This window comes from Hyperolius riggenbachi, chromosome 7 (genome assembly GCF_040937935.1).
Source record: "Hyperolius riggenbachi isolate aHypRig1 chromosome 7, aHypRig1.pri, whole genome shotgun sequence".
NCBI lineage: Eukaryota > Metazoa > Chordata > Amphibia > Anura > Hyperoliidae > Hyperolius > Hyperolius riggenbachi.
The window spans coordinates 212,752,339-212,772,506 of NC_090652.1; the positions used below are offsets into that span (position 1 = coordinate 212,752,339).

Sequence of the window (20,168 nt, forward strand, 5' to 3'; positions counted from 1 at the left end):
TCAGGTTTCAGATTAAAGGGGTACGTATAGTGCACTTACATTGCTTAGCTTCGTGTTAAAGCATGCTACTGTTAAAGGCTGTTATTAGAAGCTGTACATTTTTCTCTTGGAATGTGGGAAAGTTCTAAGCGTTCATTTTATTTTATTACCATTATGAAAACTCAGTTTAAATCTGCTTTGAAGGCAGCCTGTCCTTGTCTATTGTACACGGATAGGCAGTAACTGGAGCAATAAGCTTCCACCAAACCTGTCAGTATCTGAATCAACACTATTCCTTAGTGCAGCCAGAAGGAGAGAATATCTGCAGTATCCACAGCTCTGACTCTGATGTTTCTAGGTAGCATTCTGCAAGGTAACCCTGTATTTGAAATAAAAAAAAAGAGCAAAAGACTGGAATTGCTGTCGCAACACAATTTACATAAAGTAAAAGGGCCCTAAAGGCTCCCTGAGTTCTTTGGCCAACTTTTCTTGGAGGAATAGTAGTGAGGGTTATGGGGCCATTTACTGTTTTTGAAAGACCTGATGAAGTGCATATAAAAGGACAATATGGACCGTGTCCAGAGGGAGAATAGCAGAGAGGACTGCTGTGAAGTTTCTTATTGTACCAGCCTCTTATAGGGGTGACATCACTTAGAGGTCATTGGAGGCCTCTACTAATGCATATTATTATTATTATTATTATTTATTGTATTTATAAAGCGCCAACATATTACGCAGCGCTGGACATTCATTTAGGTTACAGACAATATTTAGGGGTGACAAACAGAAATATGACAATACAGGAATACAAGAAAACCAGATCACACAGCACAGTATGAGTACAAGGTAATGCTTAGTCACTGGATGGAGCATGGAGATTAGGCAAGTTAGGTTCACTCAAATGCATAGCATGGGTGCACAGTAATGGAGGTGCATGATCAGGTAGGACACAAGAGGAGGAGGACCCTGCCCAAAGGCTTACAATCTAGAGGGAGAGGTAGGGACACGAGAGGTAGGGGACCAGAGTTCAGCTGTGGGTTTAGAGCAATTGTGAGGGGTGGTAGGCCAGAGTGAAAAGGTGAGTTTTGAGGGCCTTCTTGAAGGTGTTGAAGGAGGGGGCTGCCCTAATGGGTGGAGGTAGGGAGTTCCATAGTGTTGGAGCGGCTCTTGAGAAGTCTTGGAGGCGTGCATGGGACTGGGTGATGCGGGGGACGGTCAGGCAAAGTTCATTGGAAGAGCGGAGTGAGCAGCTTGGTGTGTATCTCTGAGTAAGATCAGAAATGTAGGTTGGACAGGTTTTGTGGACGGATTTGTAGGTCAGACACAATATCTTGAATCTGATTCTGGACTGGATAGGAAGCCAGTGGAGGGATTCACGGAGGGGAGCTGCCCTGGTGGAGCGATGGGAACAGTGGATAATTTAGGCTGCCGCATTCATGATGGACTGCAGTGGGGCTATTCGAGTCATAGGCAGACCAGACAGAAGGGCATTGAAGTAGTCGAGGCGGGAAATTATAAGGGCATGGATGAGGAGTTTAGTGGTGGCAGAGGTCAGGAAAGGGCGAATCTTACAGATGTTACGAAGGTGGAGGTTGCAGGACTTTGTGAGGTTTTGGATGTGGGGAGTGAAGGAGAGTGCGGAGTCCAGGGTGACACCCAGACAGTGAGCTTGAGAGGTAGGGCGAATGGTAGTGTGGTTAACAGTGACCTGCACATCTGGGAGGTCCAGGGATGACCGGGGTGGGAAGATCATAAATTCTGTTTCGTCTAGATTTAGTTGCAGGAACCTAGCGGACATCCAGGAGGAGATGGCAGATAGGCAGGAGGAGACCTTGTCCATGGTAGTGGTGGATATGTCAGGGGTGTGGACGTAGATTTGGGTGTCATCTGCATACAGATGATAGTTAAAACCCATGGAGGAGATAACCTTGCCAATGGAGAATGTGTATAGGGAGAACAGTAGGGGGCCAAGGACCGAGCCTTGGGGGACTCCCACCGAGAGGTGGTTGGAGGTGGACGAGGACTCATTGAAGAAGGTCGTGAAGGAGCTGTTGGAGAGGTAGGATGAAAGCCAGGTCAGGGCGAGATTGTGAATGCCCATGGATTGGGACTGGAGAAGTAGGGGATGATCTACTGTATCAAAAGCTGCTGAAAGGTCGAGGAGGAGGAGAATGGAGTATTTACCTTCAGCTTTAGCTAAGGCAAGGTCATTGACCACTTTGGTGAGAGCCGTTTCGGTTGAGTGGGAAGGCCGAAATCCAGATTACAGTGAGTCTAGTAGTGAGTTGGCATTGAGGTACTGGGTCAGGCTTTTGTGAACCAGACGCTCAAGGAGTTTTGAGGTGAAGGGAAGGAGGGAGATCGGGCGGTAGTTGGAGGGTAGCGAGGGGTCGAGGAAGGGTTTCTTGAGCAGGGGCAGTACTGTGGCCTGCTTGAAGTCTGAGGGGAAGGTGCCTGTGGATAGGGAGAGGTTAAACAGGATAGTGAGGACTGGGGCCAGATCCGTGAAGTGAGGCTGAAGTAGATCAGAAGGGATAGGGTCAAGGGGGGAGGTAGTGGTATGGGAAGGCTGCAGTAGGTGGTTGACTTCCTCAGTGGTAGTAGGAGTGAAGGTGAGTGGAGGATAGGGTGGAGGAAGAGTTGGTTGTGAGTGGGTGGGAGGTGAAGATTGAAGATTGGATATTTCCTGACGGATGGAGACTATTTTGTTGGTGAAGTGGGTGGCTAAATCTGTGGCAAAGAGGGAGGAAACAGAAGGTGGGGGGGTGGGTTTAAGCAGGGAGTTGAAGGTGCCAAAAAGACACCGGGGATTGGAAGCTTGTGCTCCGATGAGCTTGGTAAAGTATTCCTGCTTCGCATGAGCAAGGACAGTGTGGAACTGCAGCAGGTTAGTCTTGTACTGTAAGAAATCCTGGTTTAGTCGAGTTTTCCTCCATTTTCGTTCAGTGGCACGTGTTTCCCTCTGGAGGTTGCGAGTGTGGGTATTGCTCCAGGGCTGGGGGTCGGTTGCGGCGGAATATTGGAAAAGCAGCTTTCTCTAGGGCTGATGAGAGTTTGGTGATACTGAGCTGCAGCAAGATTAGGACAGGTTAGGGTGGGGAAAGTGGAGGAGAGGCCATGGAGGGAGTCAGCAAGGATGCCAGGGTTGAGCTTTGCGTAGGTCTCGCTGCCATCAACCAGGTGGGTGGGCGGGTAGTTTGGAGGTGCCTTCCGTGAGGAGGTTGAAGGTGAGAAGGTAATGGTCTGAGGGTGGAAATGGTGCGATGTCGAGATCTGCAATGGTGGTGGAGTTAGTGAATATAAGGTTGAGAGTGTGACGTGCAGTGTGAGTGGGGGCGTTGGTGTGTTGTACTAGGCCATGTGAGTTGGCTATGGTGAGTAGCCGGGTCACAACATAGTTCTTGGGTTCATTGATGGGAATATTGAAGTATTAAAAGTGTACTCAGTCTGTGCTTGAGTTAATACTTTCTTCTGCGTCACTTTCTGTGCTGTATGAGAAGCATACAAATCGCTATGCTTGTATGAATGAGTGCTGGATTTATGCTGTCATCCAACTCTCTGTTATGATTTCCCTTCTAGGCATCTGTACTGGTTCATATTTGTGCAGATGGCTGGGTGCTGTTGACCCCTACTGGAAGTGACTTGGAACAGGAGAGTCTTACCAAAATGATGCAGGTGAGTGCTTCGGATTTAAGCAATGCTGTTATAGCTCACACTGATTCATGAACCCCGAGGGGGGAAAAGCATGTCCAAAACAGTTTATAGAACCAAAACAGCAAAAAAAAAAAACCCCAAAAACTATAAAATTTTTGCATTTTAAAGCAAGCCTGCGCACAACATGACAGTATAAACTAAATGTGGCAAAACTGTATATAATAAGAAGTTGTCTTCAGTGAACACTGCTTAATAAATGATGTTTAGATCCAGATGAAAACTTTCTCTTACTTTTCCAGGTTGTGAGTAGAGAGTTCCGAGTACCATTGTCCTATATCCGCATCAGTGAAGCTAGCACTGCTTTTGGAACTGAAAACGATGTCCGGCTGTCCTCTTATGATACTCAAGTTCACATAATGGCAGTGCAGGTAAGAACTGAATAGTTTTAAAATGTCTATTTTAACCTGTTAACAGCCCTTCACAAATTATCTTGAGCTAGATAATGCATCCCAGGACGTCTTGTAACAGAAAAATTATTTTTGCTTCTAATTTCAGCTATGCAGAGTGGCGCAGGGAGCTGCCATGTTTATCTGTTCCGAGTGGCTGAATTGGCTTCATCTCTTCATCTACTGGTGTCGATGCACTCCCGACAAAGCTCTTCTGAGTTACGATCACATGATGTGACGTGATCGTAACCCAGGGGATGGTGTCAGTGTTGCGGCACCGCCCGGTGGTGGAATAAGAGTGATGAAAAAGACTCTTCCACCACCCCTCATCCACCACCGGACGACGCTGCAACGCTTACACCATCCCCTGGGTTACGATCGTGTGAATGTAGAAGCTGATCCAGCCACCTGGAACAAATAAATATGACAGCTCCCTCTGCATACCCTGCCACGCTGGGGAAGGCACACTTCCCCAGAGCCCCCCCCCCCAAAAAAAAATCAGCCGCTAAAGGGTTAATACATTAATATACTGTATTGTGCATCCTTAAAGTTGCCTACAAACCAGAAACCTTTCATAAGATGTCTTAAGCAGCCCACAGAGATGAGAGCAGCAGTTAATTATCCCCAAGCATGCTGTGAGGACCTAACTTCTCCACTATCATGGACACTTGTCTCTGTCATACAGCATCTGTTTGTGCTCTGGAGAGGAGTCCTCCTAAACAGGCTTCTGGAAGCACTAATGATCTGATAAAGTTCTCAATTCTGCTTGATCAAATCACTTTTCCCATGAAATAATTGTGAAAAAGGTGTTAAGCAGACAAACCCCAGACATAACAGCACTCCCTGGCTTTATAGCTAATAATATATTGTATTTTACTCTTATTCAGTAAAGCTTCTTTTAGTTTCCAGATATTTAACAATAAACAAAGAATACTGTATGTTCATCATGTTCTCAATCGCAACAGTCTTTGCCCCAGCAGAGCCTACCATATAGCAAGCATACCTCTATATAGTACTTGTATTATTAGGCCACTTTTAGAAGACACATTTAAATCAGATTTAAACTCTGTGTGGAGATTTTACATATCCTCTAGAATCATTTTCTGGTATCAATAGTAAATCATTTCTGACTTGTTGCCCCTCTGCTGAAGCCTTAAGATATTTTATTCACATGCTGTACTTTTTTTTATTCTGAAATGATCTTGTCAATCAAATATCCTCTATAATAACTGTAGCCATATGCCCATATAATACATGTAGCCTCATGCCCTCTTATAGAAAGTGTATCCACAAGACCCCCGCCCCCCATCCTACGCGTGTAGCCTTATGCCCCCATATAACGTGCAGTCTCATGACCATCATATAACGTGTTGTATCATGCTCCCCCATCAGACAATTGCAGTATCATGACCATCATATAATGTGTTGTATCATGCTCCACCATAAAACAATTGCAGCCTCATGTTCTTCATATAACAAGTGCAGGATGATGACCAGCATATAACATGTTTTATTATGCTCCCACATCATAGCCGTTTCTACCACCGTGCGGGCAGTGCAACCGCACTGAGCGTAGGCTGGCAGAAGAAAGAAGGAGGGTGCAGGATGGAGGACACTGACTGCTAGAGGGAGCCTTGAACCGGTGACGCGCAGTGCAGGCTCCCTGTTCATATCACACACTGTCACTCACTGCAGCCTATCTATATCTTCCTCTTTTCCGTGTCAGACCAGTCAGCTGTTCTCTAGCTCCGCCCCTCCCCTCAGAGAGCAGAGCAGAAGTGAGCTAAGTACTCCGGAGGACAAAGAAGTAAGCCAGCAGCACCAACAAGTTACTACAATAGTGCATGTTAGCTGCAGCTCCGCACATCAGGGGAGAGGGGGCATATAAGGCTAATGCAAAATACATGTGTACAAGCATCCAGTTGTAAACAGTAAGCATGGAATCTTGAACATTTTGGGCTGCCAATAGTATCTGAAAGTGCTGCACACAGTAATGGTTTTGTACAGCATCAAATGAAGCACAAAAGACTTTGCAGACAGCATGTTCTCTGCTGGAATGCCAGGCACTGTGATTGCCTGGCTGACAGTCTAGCAGTACGATCCTCCCTACTCTGCTCTTCCTGTGATCAAGTCCCTGAATAGATAAAGATGGTGATAAATAGACACAGTGAGTGGGGGATGCAGGCTTTGATTGTTTTTCACAATAAGTAAATAGGAGGGCAGTAGCTCAATTATATTATTGCATTTAGATAGATATATATGGGGATAAAATGCGTGTATATTTAAGTTTAGTACTGAGCTGCATGGGTACAGACTAACCAGCAACCTTACTTAGCTGCATATGATTGTGTATTACAATACTTACATGTACGTTATATAATTTCATATGGCTATAGCCCTTTCTCTTTTTCTGCTCACCCTTTCCCATCACCTACTCTGTCTGCCCTCTCCGTAGTGTGCCATGCCCGCCCTCTCCGTAGTGTGCCCTGCCCGCCTTATCCGTAGTGTGCCCTGTCCGCCCTCTCCGTAGTGTGCCCTGCCCGCCCTCTCTGTAGTGTGCCCTGCCCGCCCTCTCTGTAGTGTGCCCTGCCCGCCTTATCCGTAGTGTGCCCTGTCCGCCCTCTCCGTAGTGTGCCCTGTCCGCCCTCTCCGTAGTGTGCCCTGTCCGCCCTCTAAGTAGTGTGCCCTGCCCGCCCTCTCTGTAGTGTGCCCTGCCCGCCTTATCCGTAGTGTGCCCTGTCCGCCCTCTCCGTAGTGTGCCCTGTCCTCCCTCTCCGTAGTGTGCCCTGCCCGCCCTCTCTGTAGTGTGCCCTGCCCGCCTTATCCGTAGTGTGCCCTGTCCGCCCTCTCCGTAGTGTGCCCTGTTCTCCCTCTCCGTACTGTCCGCCCTCTCCGTAGTGTGCCCTGTTCTCCCTCTCCGTACTGTCCACCCTCTCCGTAGTGTGCCCTGTCCACCCTCTCCATAGTATGCCCTGTTTGATTATATATAAAGCACTAATACATTCTGCAACACTTTACAGAGTACATAGTTATGTCACTGACTGTCCTTAGGAGCTCACAATCTAATCCTACCATAGTCATAGTCTAATGTCTTACCATATTAATATGTATTTATATAGCAATGACATGTTCTGCAGCACATTACAGAGTACATAGTCATGTCACTGACTGTCCTCAGAGGAGCTCACAATCTAATCCTACCATAGTCATAGTCTAATGTCCTACCATATTATTATTCTGTATTTATATAGCACTGACATCTTCTGCAGCACATTACAGAGTACATAGCCATGTCACTGACTGTCCTCAGAGGAGCTCACAATCTAATCCCTGCCATATTAATATGTATTTATATAGCAATGACATCTTCTGCAGCACATTACAGAGTCATATCACTGACTGTTCTCAGAGGTGCTCACAATCTAATTCTGCCATAGTCATAGTCTAATGTCCTACCATATTAATATGTATTTATATAGCACTGACATCTCCTGCAGTACATTACAGAGTACATAGTCATGTCACTGACTGTCCAGAGGAGCTCACAATCTAATCCTACCATAGTCATAGTTTAATGTCCTACTATATTATTATTATGTATTTATATAGCACTGACATCGCCTGCAGCACATTACAGAGTCATGTCACTGACTGTTCTCAGAGGTGCTCACAATCTAATCCCTGCCATAGTTATGTCTATGTATTTCGTGAAATGTTTGTATTGTAGTCTAGGGCCAATTGTAGGAGAAAGCCAATTAACTTATCTGTATGTGTTTGTGATATTGGTGGAAACTGGAGTGCCCAGAGAAAGCCCACACAGACACAGGGAGAACATACAAATAGATTCGAACCGGGGGGGGGGCGTATTTTTTTACACTCGCCCTGGGAGAAATTTAACCTAGAAACTGCACTGTCCCACATCAAACAATTCCAGTCTCATGTCCCTCATATAATGAGTGCAGTTTTATGTCCATCATATAACCAGTGCAGTATCATCTCCATCATATAACGTGTTGTATCATGCTCCCCCCATAAAACAATTGCAGCCTCATGTCCCCCTCATAACAAGTGCAGTATCACCTCCATCATATAACAAGTGCAAGATTATGTCCCTCATATAACAAGTGCAGTTTTATGCTCATCCAACAAGTGCAACCTCATGGCTCCTAATTCACTAGTGTAGCTCTCATGCTCCCCAAAAAGTGCTGCCCTGGATTTCCCCATGCTAAGTAGTACAGGCAGCGTTCAGAACTACCGTAAGTATAATTACTTGATCGCAACGTTGGGGTTTTTTTCCTCTTCAGTATCAGTCTTGGTTCTTCTGGATTTCCATGTGGTTTTCTCTGGCTACTGTCATTGATCACTTGACCAGTCGCCAGACCATTTAATATATGCATAGAAGAGCAGAACAGAGGAGATCAATACTAAAGTAGTGGAAAAGGAGAAGACCCAGGCGGTGCAAGCAGGTAGTTATATTTACTTCTAAGTAGGGGTGATCAATGAGATGCAAATCATTTCTCCTAAATGTAATGTAAATTATATGCAACTTGAAATTGGATCAGTCTTAATAAGTTCCTGTCCATTTTTATTGGTCTGAGTTCAAGATGCATAATATTTGAATGAAATTTGAATGCAAGGAGAAATGATTTGCTTCTCATTGATCATCCCTACTACTGAGCAGTGTCTGTGCCTCACTGCACCGAGAGAACTGTCAGTAGTAGGGATACAGAGAGAGCTGTTGCAGTAAGGGGGAGGTTAAGCAAGGGCCCTATATGGGGCTCTCCATGACACCCCCAGCTATGTGGAACATGAAACTGACACTTCTGTGTTATAAGAAAACACCACCACAATGTTTGCATTTATTTAAAAAATAAACCAAGATTTTGCTTTAAAATGTGATGTAAACCTTTTTGATAATGATGAATATAAATGTATACACTCTTTGCAGGAGGCATGTCAGACAATTCTGCAGCGTTTGCAACCAATCATCTGTCTCAATCCGAATGCCAGTTGGAAGGAATGTGTAAGTATTACGTACACAGAGTGGCGTGATAAGGAAGATTAGATATGCTTGTTTTTTCTATCCATGTTGTATTGTAATGGTATATTACATCATTTCTGTGTCTTTCTCAAAGATACAAGAAGCATTCCGGCTCAGAATCTGCCTGTCAGCCACTGCTCACTACAGGTAAATAAATCATATGAATCTCCCTTGTAAAGTGTTGTGAACACATCACTGGCAAAGCTCTGTTTAGTGCTTCAGTGTTTTTGCAGGGAAATAGTATTACAGTCATGGCCAAAATTGTTGGCACCCCAGAAAATTTTCCTGAAAATCAAGTATTTTTTACAGAAAAGTATTGCAGTAACACGTTTTGCTGTACACCTGTTTATTCACTTTGTGTGTATTGGAACAAAACAAAAAAGAGAGGAAAAATGGGCTGGACAAAATTATTGGCACCCCTAACTTAATATTTGGTTGCACAGCCTTTGGGAAAAAATAACTATAATTAGTCGATTCGCATAACCATCAATAGGCTTCTTACACCTCTCACCCGGAATTTTGGAACACGCTTCCTTTGCAATCTGCTCCAGGTCTTTCTTTTTGAAAGGGTGCATTTCCCAACAGCAATTTTAAGATTTACCCACCGGTGTTCAATGGGATTTAGATCTGGACTCAGATGCTGACCACTTCAGACAGGGCCGTTGCTACCACTGTGTGGGCCGTGCGACAGCACTAAGCGCAGACCGGCAGGTGAAGAAAGGGGGGCGCAGGATGGAGACACTGTGACTGCTAGAGGGAGCCGTTGAACCTGTGACGCACGGTGCAGGCTGATTAAAGTACAGAGCGCAGCGCCGATAGGAGTCCTGCTGGCTTTCTTTTCCTGCTGCGTGTTCAGGAGCTGTGCGCATCACGTGGCCGCATGCTACTCCACTATCTCCCTCTGTTCATTGAAGTCGGCAGTCGGGCGGCTGTTCATGTCACACACTGACTCACTGCAGCCTGTCTTTCTCTTCATCTTCTCCATGTCGGTCAGCTGTTCTCTAGCTCCGCCCCTCCCCTCAGCTGCACGGAGGTATTGAGAGCAGAGCAGATGTGAGCTGAGTACTCGGGAGGACAAAGAATGAAGCCAGGAGCACCAAGTAACTATAGTAGTGTATGTAAACTGCATCAGGGGAGAGGGGGCATATAAGCATATAAGGCTAATGCCAAACACATGTGTACTGGCGTCTACTTGTAAAAAGTAAATGCATGGAATCTTGAACATTTTGGGCTGCCAATAAGCATTTAGTATCTGAAAGTGCTGCACACGTGCACACAGGAAATGGTTTTGTTCAAATGAAGCACGGAAAGACTTTGCAGACAGCATGTGCTCTATTGGAATGCCAGGCACTGTGATTGCCTGCCTGGCTGACAGTCTGGCAGTACGATCCTCCCTACTCTGCTCTTCCTGTGATCAAGCTGCACATCTCTCTGGCCTGAATAGATCAGGATGGTGACAAATGGACACAATGGGGAATGCAGGCTTTGATTGTTTTTCACGAGTCAATAGGAGGGCAGTAGCTCAATTATATTATTGCATAGGGATAGATATATGGGGATAAAATGTGTGTACATTTAAGTTTAGTACTTAGCTGCATATGATTGTGTATTACAAAATTTACATGTACTTTATATAATTTCATATGGCTATAGCCCTTTCTTTTTTTCTATTCATCCTTTCCCATCACCTACTCTGTCCGCCCTCTCCATAGTGTGCCCTATCTGCCCTCTCCGAAGTGTGCTCTGTACGCCCTGTCTGTAGTGTGCCCTGTCCGCTAGGGATGGTCAGAATGCCAATTTCCGATTCCGCGGTAAATCCGCATTCCGCCATTGCCAAATTACCGATTCCGCCTTCCGCTACCAATTTCCGCATCCCAATGCAGAATTTCCGCCGGAAATCGCGGAAATTCCGCCCAAGTTTAACATCGATTTTCTCAAAAACTATAAGGTATTTTTCAAAACATTTTTTTGCATCTTGTTCAGAAGATTCTGTTTAATAAACCCTGAAAATTTGGTGTTTCTAGGACTTACGGGGGCTTTGCTATTAACCGTTAAATTCACAGATTTTTACTGTAATGTAAAATGCAGAAAATAGGCAGATGCAGATTTTTTGCATTTTACATTACAGTAAAAATCCGCCGACTTTAGCGGTTAATAGAAAAGCCCCCTTAAGTCCTAGAAGCACCAAATTTTCAGGGTTTATTAAACTGAATCTTGTGAACAAGATGCAAAGTTTTCAAAAAGACCTTATAGTTTTTGAGAAAATCTATGTTAAAGTCGTGCGGAATTTCCGCGATTTCTGGCGGAAATCCGCCTACCGCACTAGAATTACTGATTTCCGCATTCCGATGCGGAAATGCAATTTCCGATCGGAATTTCGGAAATTGCATTTCCGTGGAATCCGAATGAGCATCCCTACTGTCCACCCTTTCCATAGTGTGCCCTGTCCGCCCTCTCTCCGTAGCGTGCTCTGTACGCCCTGTCTGAAGTGTGCCCTGTCCGCCCTTTCCATAGTGTGCCCTGTCCGCTCTCTCCGTAGTGTGTCCTGTCCGTCCTCCCTGTAGTGTGCCCTGTCCGCCCTCTCCGTAGTGTGCCCTGTCTGCCCTCTCTGTAGTGTGCCATGTCCGCCCTCTCTGTAGTGTGCCCTGTCCGCCCTCTCCGTAGTGTGTCCTGTCTGATTATTATGTATTTATAAAACACTAATATATTCTGCAGCACTTTACAGAGCACTGACTGCCCTCAAAGGAGCTCACAATCTTATCCTACCATATTCATAGTCTAATGTCCTCCAATATTAATATGTGTTTATACAGCAATGACATCTGCAGCACATTACAGAATACATAGTTGTGTCACTGACTGTCCTCATAGGACCTCACAATCTAATCCCTGCCATAGTTATGTCTATGTATTTAGTGAAGTGTTTGTACTGTAGCCTAGGGCCAACTGTAGGAGGAAGCCAATTAACTTATCTGTATGTTTTTGAGGTATTGGTGGAAACTGGAGTGCCCAGAGGAAACCCACACAGACACAGGGAGAACATACAAATAGTACCCTGGCTGGAATTCGAAACGGATGGGAAGGGGGGGGGGGGGGAGGTTGGCTGGGGGCGTATTTTTTGACACTCGCCCAGGGAGAAATTTAACCTAGAAACTGCACTGTCTCCAGAGCTTCGTTGCATCCATGTCTGGGTGCTTTTTGACGTATGTTTGGGGTCATTGTCCTCCTGGAAGACCCAAGATCTCAGACAAAACCCAGCTTTCTGACACTGGGCTCTACAGTACGACCCAAAATACTTTGGTAATCCTCAGATTTCATGATGCCTTGCACATATTCAAGGCACCCAGTGCAACAAGCAGCAAAACAACCCCAAAACTTCATTGAACCTCCATCATATTTCACTGTAGGTATTGTTGGGGTTTTTTTTTTTTGTAGGCCTCAGTAGAATGATGGTCTCATCTGTCCACAAGATGTTTTCCCAGAAGGATTTTGGCTTACTCATTTTGGCAAATTGTAGTCTTGTTTTTTTATGTCTCTGTACCAGCAGTGGCGTCCTCCTGTGTCTCCTGCCATAGTGTTCTATTTCATTTAAATGTTGGCGGATAGTTTGAGCTGAAACTGATGCTCCCTGAGCCTGCAGGACATCTTTTATTTCTGTAGAACTTGTTTGGGGCTGCTTATCCACCATCCGTACTATCCTGCGTTGCAACTTTTCATCATTGTTTTTCTTCCGTCCTCCCCCAGGGAGATTAGCTACAGTGCCATGGGTTGCAAACTTCTTGATAATGTTGCAAACTGTGGACAAAGGCAAATCTAGATCTCCGGAGATGGACTTGTAACCTTGAGATTGTTTTTTTTCCATAACTTTGGTTCTCAAGTCCTCAGTCAGTTCTCTTCTCCTCTTTCTGCTGTCCTTGTTTGGTGTGGCACACACAGACACACAATGCAAATACTAAGCGAACTTCTCTCCTTTTTATCTTCTTTCAGGCGTAATTTTTAAATTGCCCACACCTGTTACTTGCCCCAGGTGAGTTTAACTTCTTGCGACCGCGTCACGCCGACGGGCGTGGACGCGGAGGCAGCCCCGGTGGAACGCCTAACGCCGATTGGCGTAAGGTCCTTGGGGCCTGTTTTACAGGAGATCGCGCACGCTGATGCGCGCGCATCTCCGCCTTCAGCCTCCCAGCGTCGAGCGCCGCTAGGAGACTGTTAGACGCCAAAACCGCCGTCTATTTAGTTAGGTCCGTGCTGCGATCTACGGCAGCGATGTACTGGGGACAGCCGTGTGAGACGGCTGTTCCCTCCAGTGGCTCAGGGGTGATCGGCTGTCATAGGCTGAAGCCTATGAAAGCTGATCACGGGGTTTGGCTGGCAGGAGGGAGGGAGGGAGGGAGTGGGGAGTACAAAAATTTAAAAAAAACCACATTTTTATTATAAAAATAAAGAAATAAATATTGACAAAATTTTGTCTAGTCCATTTTTAGAGTTTTGTGTGACATTATGTCCAATTCCCCCCCCCCCCCCCCTTTTTTTTTTTGTTTTGATCCAATACACACAGTTCTTAAACATGTGTATAGCAAAACATGTGTGACAGCAATACTTTTCCGTGAAAAATACTTGATTTTCTGGAAAATTTCTAGGGTGCAAACAATTTTAGCCATGACTGTATATAGCTCCCATACAGCAAGCTCTAGCACAAGACAAAACTTTGATTAAATCCCTGGCTCATTTACTCACTTCTCCCCTGGATGTGTGTGCTTTGCCCTTATAGAGGATATCTCAACTGACGTGACGTAATAAGATGAACATATGTATGTACAGTGCCGTTCCTGCATATAACAAAGCTGTGTTTTTTTTTCTCTCTGAAATGGTTAAACATTCACATACACAAATTACAGTTTCATATTGATAACCAATTACAGCCATAAAGCTCTTGCCTGACAGAGAGCAACTTCTGAGTACAGGGAAAATATTAAAAAGGTCAAAAGTGTATAGATTGCAGCTCCCATACACTCAAAGATTGTCATTCAGCTGAGAAAATAAATAATTAAGCCTACTTTTTTAGATTTAAAATAGAAAATAAAACTGTGGGTTTCTAAAAATATATTTACATATTTAGAAACTGGAGGATGCATACAATTGTTGAAGGGCACGTTTTCACTACACGCGGTACGATGCGGCTACATTGATGCATCGCACCGCAGCCGAACTAAAAACCAATGCTGAGCAATGGAACAGATTCCATTGTGTGCTGGTTATGCGGTGCGGAGCATTTCGAGAATCTGCAGTATGCTGCAGACACGGCCGCATTCAAGTCCTGTCTGTTTCCTATTCACTTCCACTTCGGTACACCGGCGTACCTACCGGGGATGCGACCCCCTTAGCCGCAGGGGGGCCCGGGGCTGCTCTGGGGCCCGCTCACTGTGCGCAGGGGGAGCGCTGCTCTGGACCCCCCAGCAAGGTGCTCAACTGGCCGCAGCGTCTGATAGACGCTGCGCCAGTTCATTCCCCGCAGCCCCGCTCCAGCAGCCTGCATAGTCTCCGGCAGGCAGAGCAGGGCTACGGCAAGATGGCTGCCGAAGCCCTGTACTGGAGACTATTTGTGTCTCCAGTACAGGGCTTCGGCAGCCATCTTGCCGTAGCCCTGCACAGTGCCTGTCAGCGCGGGAGATGTGCTGCAGTGCACAGGAGGATCGTCGGGGAGCTGAGAGGCCTGGAGAGACTCCTGACAGGTAAGGAATGTTTTTTTACAGGGGCATTTTTTTTCTGGTGTCTGCTGCCCACATTAGGATTTTCTGGTGTCTGCTGCCCACATTAGGATTTTCTGGTGACTGCTGCCCACATTACGATTTTCTGGTGTCTGCTGCCCACATTACGATTTTCTGGTGTCTGCTGCCCACATTACGATTTTCTGGTGTCTGCTGCCCACATTACGATTTTCTGGTGACTGCTGCCCACATTACGATTTTCTGGTGACTGCTGCCCACATTACGATTTTCTGGTGACTGCTGCCCACATTACGATTTTCTGGTGACTGCTGCCCACATTGCGATTTTCTGGTGAACTCTGCCCACATTACGATTTTCTGGCCCACATTACGATTTTCTGGTGAACACTGCCCACGTTACGATTGTCTGGTGAATGCTGTCCACGTTATGATTTTCTGGTGAACTCTGTCCACATTACGATTTTCTGGCCCACATTACGATATTCTGGTGAACGCAGTGCCCACATTACGATTGTCTGGTGAATGCTGTCCACGTTACAATTTTCTGGTGACTGGTGTCCACGTTACAATTCTCTGGTGACTGCTGCCCACGTTACAATTTTCTTGTAACTGCTGCCCACATTACGATTTTCTGGTGAACTCTGCCCACATTATGATTTTCTGGCCCACATTACGATTTTCTGGTGAACTCTGCCCACATTACGATTGTCTGGTAAAATGATGCCCACTTTACAATTAATTTACAGTGAAACGCTGCCCCATTACGATTATTTGGCACCTATGGGGGGGGGGCCCATCCAAATATTCGCAGGGGGCCCAGTGATTTCTAGTTACGCCCCTGCTTCGGTAGATGCGGAAGAGATGCGAATGGGAGCAGATGTAATGCGTAGCTGCATCGCATCCCTTCGGCTCCCATTCGCTTGTGGAAACGGGCCCAAAATACAAAACGCCACACTGTAGAGCTTTATCCCTGCACAGATTTTCTATTTTGCAAACCAAAAATCATAGCAGATCTGTATACATTTTGTTTTGGTTGCAATTCAGTGAAAGCACCAATATTTGTTTATGCTGCCCATTCACGAGGCACTAGAAGAATGATTGGAATAAAGAAGAACACTTTTGCAATGATAAAAGTATAAATTTATTACAATATTTGATACATTTGTATATATTTCCAGTTATATGTTATTGAATCTTTCTTTATAGGGCTCCTGATGAAATCTCAGATTGGGAGCTGGAGGCAGACGCACAAAATTCAGATTTTGTATTTGCAGCAGCTTGCTCGGAAGTGGAGTTAGACTGTCGTACAGGAAACCACAAGGTACATATTCTTTAAATTATATTCCTGACAGTAAGTATTTCAACGAAGTCTGAACAATTATTCTCTTTGATATTTTTACTGGTATACAACATTTCATTTTACATAAGGCCCTACAGGAATGCTTTATTAGGTGGCAGTAGCAGAGTCATGTACTGCTCATCGCTCCTGTGATCTTAAAGAGTAACTGTTAGGCATTATATGTGAAATAAATTTTCGATTTTAGCCTATTACATACACAAAAAGGTTGCTTAATAAGGCAATACAAATAGTTAAAATCCTTCTTACTTTTTTCCCTAGGAGGTTTTTCTCTCCCCATGCCTGCAGGACGCAAGGCCGCAGAACAGAAATGACAAGCAGGCTGTTTGGCTAAAGCCTCTGTCAATCATCTCTCTGCTCTGTGATTGGCCGCCTGCTCTCCCCTTGTCTGCGGTGGTTGTAGCCGCTGTAAGAGCGCACGGAGGGGGGCCAGAGGCTATCTCCTGACACTGTCCTCTGCCCCCCTCCTCCAGTGTGATGTCCGCGCCCCCCCTTCTGCCCTTCTGCCGCCCGCCACCGCCGCATTCTCCTTCTTCCCCGCACAGATCTTTGGGGAAGGATAAAGGCAGCGCACAGACTCCAGGAATAATGTTCCCAGGTGCTGCAGTTCCCCCCCATACTCTCTGCACTGCCGCCGGTGGTAGTGCAGAGAGTATAGGGGGGAACTGCAGCGCTTGGATCTATTTTTATGTGAGTCTTTGCCAGCTGCAGCTTTTCCTCCCCGCTGTGCTGAGGATAAGTGTGGGGAGGCGGGGAGTGCGGGGGGGGGAGGGGGGAAAATATACCCGGAGGAAGCAAGATGGCCCCTGCCATGAAAAGAATGACCACATATTTATAATATAAAATGACTAGCTGATTGCCCGGCGTTGCCCGGGAATGTATTTGGCTGGTGTTGGCTCTGCCCACTTTTTCTAACCCTAACATACAATTACTCAATGACCAAGTTTGTGAGCTTTGGGGTCCTTGGCATCAATAATTTGTATATTCCCATAGAAATTAAATCAGATACGCTGTTTGTGGCTCTGCCCCTCTCCAGCATTTGAACCCCAGTGACCCAATAACCAACTGTACCAGGTTTGAGGCCCATGCCCTTGAAAAGCAATAGGTGAAGTTTGATTCACTTTTGTAGGCTCCACCCACTTTTCTGAATATTAATCCCAGTCACCCAGTGACCAACTGCGCAAAGTTTAAAAACCCTGCCATTAACAGTGTAAGAATGGCTGCAGTTTACATTTTCCCAGTGAAATTTGTATTTGTCTCCACCCACTGATGACCCGGCGTTGCCCGGATATGTATTTGACTGGTGTTGGCTCCGCCCACTTTCTAACACTAACGCACACTCAATGACCAAGTTTGTGAGCTTTGAGGTCCTTGGCATCAATAATTTGTAAATTCCCATAGAAATTAAATCAGATACGCTGTTTGTGGCTCTGCCCCTCTCCAGCATTTGAACCCCAGTCACCCAATGACCAACTGTAGCAGGTTTGAGGCATCTGCTATTAACAGTGTAAAAATGGCAGCAATTTAAATATTCCACTTGAAAATCAACAGGTGAATTTTGATTGGCTATTATAGGCTCCACCCACTTCCCTGAATATTAATCTCAGTCACTCAGTGACCATCTGGGCAAAGTTTGAGAACCCTGCCATAAACAGTGTAAGAAGGGCTGCAGTTTACACTTTCCCAGTGAAATTTGTTTTTGGCTCCGCCCACTTTTTGCAACCTGGACACAAAGTCACTACTCAATGCCCAAGTTTGTGAGCTTTGGTGTCCTTGGCAACAATAATTTGTATTTTCCCATGAAATGAAACAAATCTGATTCACTGTTTGTAGCTCTGTCCCCTTTTCTGAATTTGAACGCCAGTGACCCAATGACCAACTGTACCAGGTTTGAGGCTTGTGCCATTAACAGTGCAAGAATGGCAGCAATTTTAATATTCTCCTTGAAAAGTGACATGTGATTTTTGATTGGCATTTTTAGGCTCCACACACTTTTCTGAATATTAATCCCAGTCACCCAGTAACCAGCTAAGTTTGAGAACCCTGCCATTAACAGTGAAGAAGGGCTGCAGTTTACAATTTCCCAGAAAAATCTGTTTTTAACTCCACACACTTTTTGTAACCTGGACACACAGTCACTACTCAATGACCAAGTTTGTGAGCTTTTGGGTTCCTGGCATCAAAATTGTGCTAATGGAAGCAGTTTATACAGCAAATAAATCTGGCTGTTTTTGGCTCCGCCCCTTTTCTGAATTTGAACCCCAGACACTTAACGACCGACTGCAGCAGGTTTGAGGCCTCTGCTATTAACAGTGTGAGAATGGCTGCAGTTTCAATATTCCCCTTGAAAATCAATAGGTGAATTTTGATTGGCTCTTGTAGGCTCCACCTACTTTTCCGAATATTAATCCTAGTCACCTAGTGACCAACTGTGTGAAGTTTGAGAACCCTGCCATTAACAGTGTAAAAAAAGCTGCAGTTTACATTTTCCCATGTAAAAAGTTAGTTGTTTTTGGCTCCGCCTACTATTTCTAATCTTGACATACAGTCACTTAATGACCAACTTTATGAGCTTTGGTGTCCTTGGCATCAATAAGTTGCATTTTACCACTGAAATTAAACAAATCTGATTGGCTGTTTTTGGCCCGCTTCCTTCAGAATTTAAACCCCAGTCTCCCAGTGACTGACTGTAGCAGATTTTAGGCCTCTGCCATTAAGAGTGCATGAATGGCAGCAATATAAATATTCCCCTTGAAAATCAAAAGGTGAATTTTGATTGGCTGCTGTAGGCTCCACCCACTTTTCTGAATATTAGTCCCAGTCACCCAGTGGCCAACTGTGTCACGTTTGAGAACCCTGCCAATAACAGAATGGCTGAAATCAATCTAACAAATCTGATTGGCTGTTTGTGGCTCCACCCCTTTAGTGAATTTGGACCCCAGTTACCCAGTGACTGACTGTATCAGGTTTGAGGCCTCTGACACTAACAGTGTAAAAATGGTAGCAGTGTGAATATTCCCCTTGAAAATCAATAGGTACATTTTGATTGGCTGTTGTAGGCTCAACACACATTTCTGAATATTCATCCCAGTCACCCAGTGGCCAATTGTGTAAAGTTTGGGAACCCTGCCATGTTAAAAATGTAGTTGTTGGCACCGCCCACTTTTTCAAACCTTGACATACAGTCACTCAATTATCAAGTTTATCAGCTTTGGGGTCCTTGGTATCAATACTTTGTATATTCCCATTGAAAAATAAACAAATCTGGCTGTTTGTGGCTCCGCCCCCTTTCTGAATTTAGACCCTAATCACCCAGTGACCAACTGTACCAGGTTTGAGGAGTCTGCTTTTAACAGTATAAGAGAATGGTAGCAGATAAAATATTCCCTTTGAAAATCAAAAGGTGAATTTTTATTGGCTGTTGTAGGCTCCACCCACCTTCCAAAATCTTAATCTCAGTCACCCAATGACCAACTGTGCAAAGTTTGAGAACCCTGCCATTAACGGTGTAAGAATGGCTGCAGTTTATATTTTCCCAGTAAAAGTTGTTTTGGCTCCGCCCACTTTTTGTAACATTGACACACAGTCACTCAATGGCCAAGTGTGTGAGCTTTCAGGTTCCTGGCATCAAAAATGTGTGAATGGAAGCAGTTTATCCACCAAGGAAATCTGATTGGCTGTATGTGGCCCGGCCCCTTTAGTGAATTTGGACCCCAGTCACCCAAGGACCGACTGTAGCAAGTTTGAAGCCTCTGCCATTAAAAGTGTAAGAATAGCAGCAGTTTAAATATTCCCCTTGAAAATCAATAGGTGAATTTTGATTGGCTGTTGTAGGCTCCACCCATTTTCTTGAATCTTAATCGCATTCACCCAGTGACCAAATGTGCCAAGTTTGAGAACCCTGCGATTAACAGTGTAAGAATGGCTGCAGTTTACATTTTCCCATTTAAAATGAACGGCTGA

At 45.1% G+C, this 20,168-nt stretch overlaps 1 protein-coding gene across 2 annotated transcripts in view; it reads left to right on the forward strand.

Moving 5' to 3' along the window:
* LOC137525754 (aldehyde oxidase-like) overlaps positions 1-20,168 on the forward strand; it is a 198,810-nt gene that overhangs the window by 166,660 nt on the left and 11,982 nt on the right. For both annotated transcript variants that reach the window (XM_068246947.1, XM_068246948.1), the window contains exons 21-25: positions 3,559-3,654; positions 3,933-4,061; positions 9,028-9,102; positions 9,215-9,267; positions 16,055-16,169. In XM_068246947.1, the coding sequence (XP_068103048.1) occupies positions 3,559-3,654; positions 3,933-4,061; positions 9,028-9,102; positions 9,215-9,267; positions 16,055-16,169 (468 nt within the window). The remainder of the gene's footprint in view (positions 1-3,558; positions 3,655-3,932; positions 4,062-9,027; positions 9,103-9,214; positions 9,268-16,054; positions 16,170-20,168) is intronic.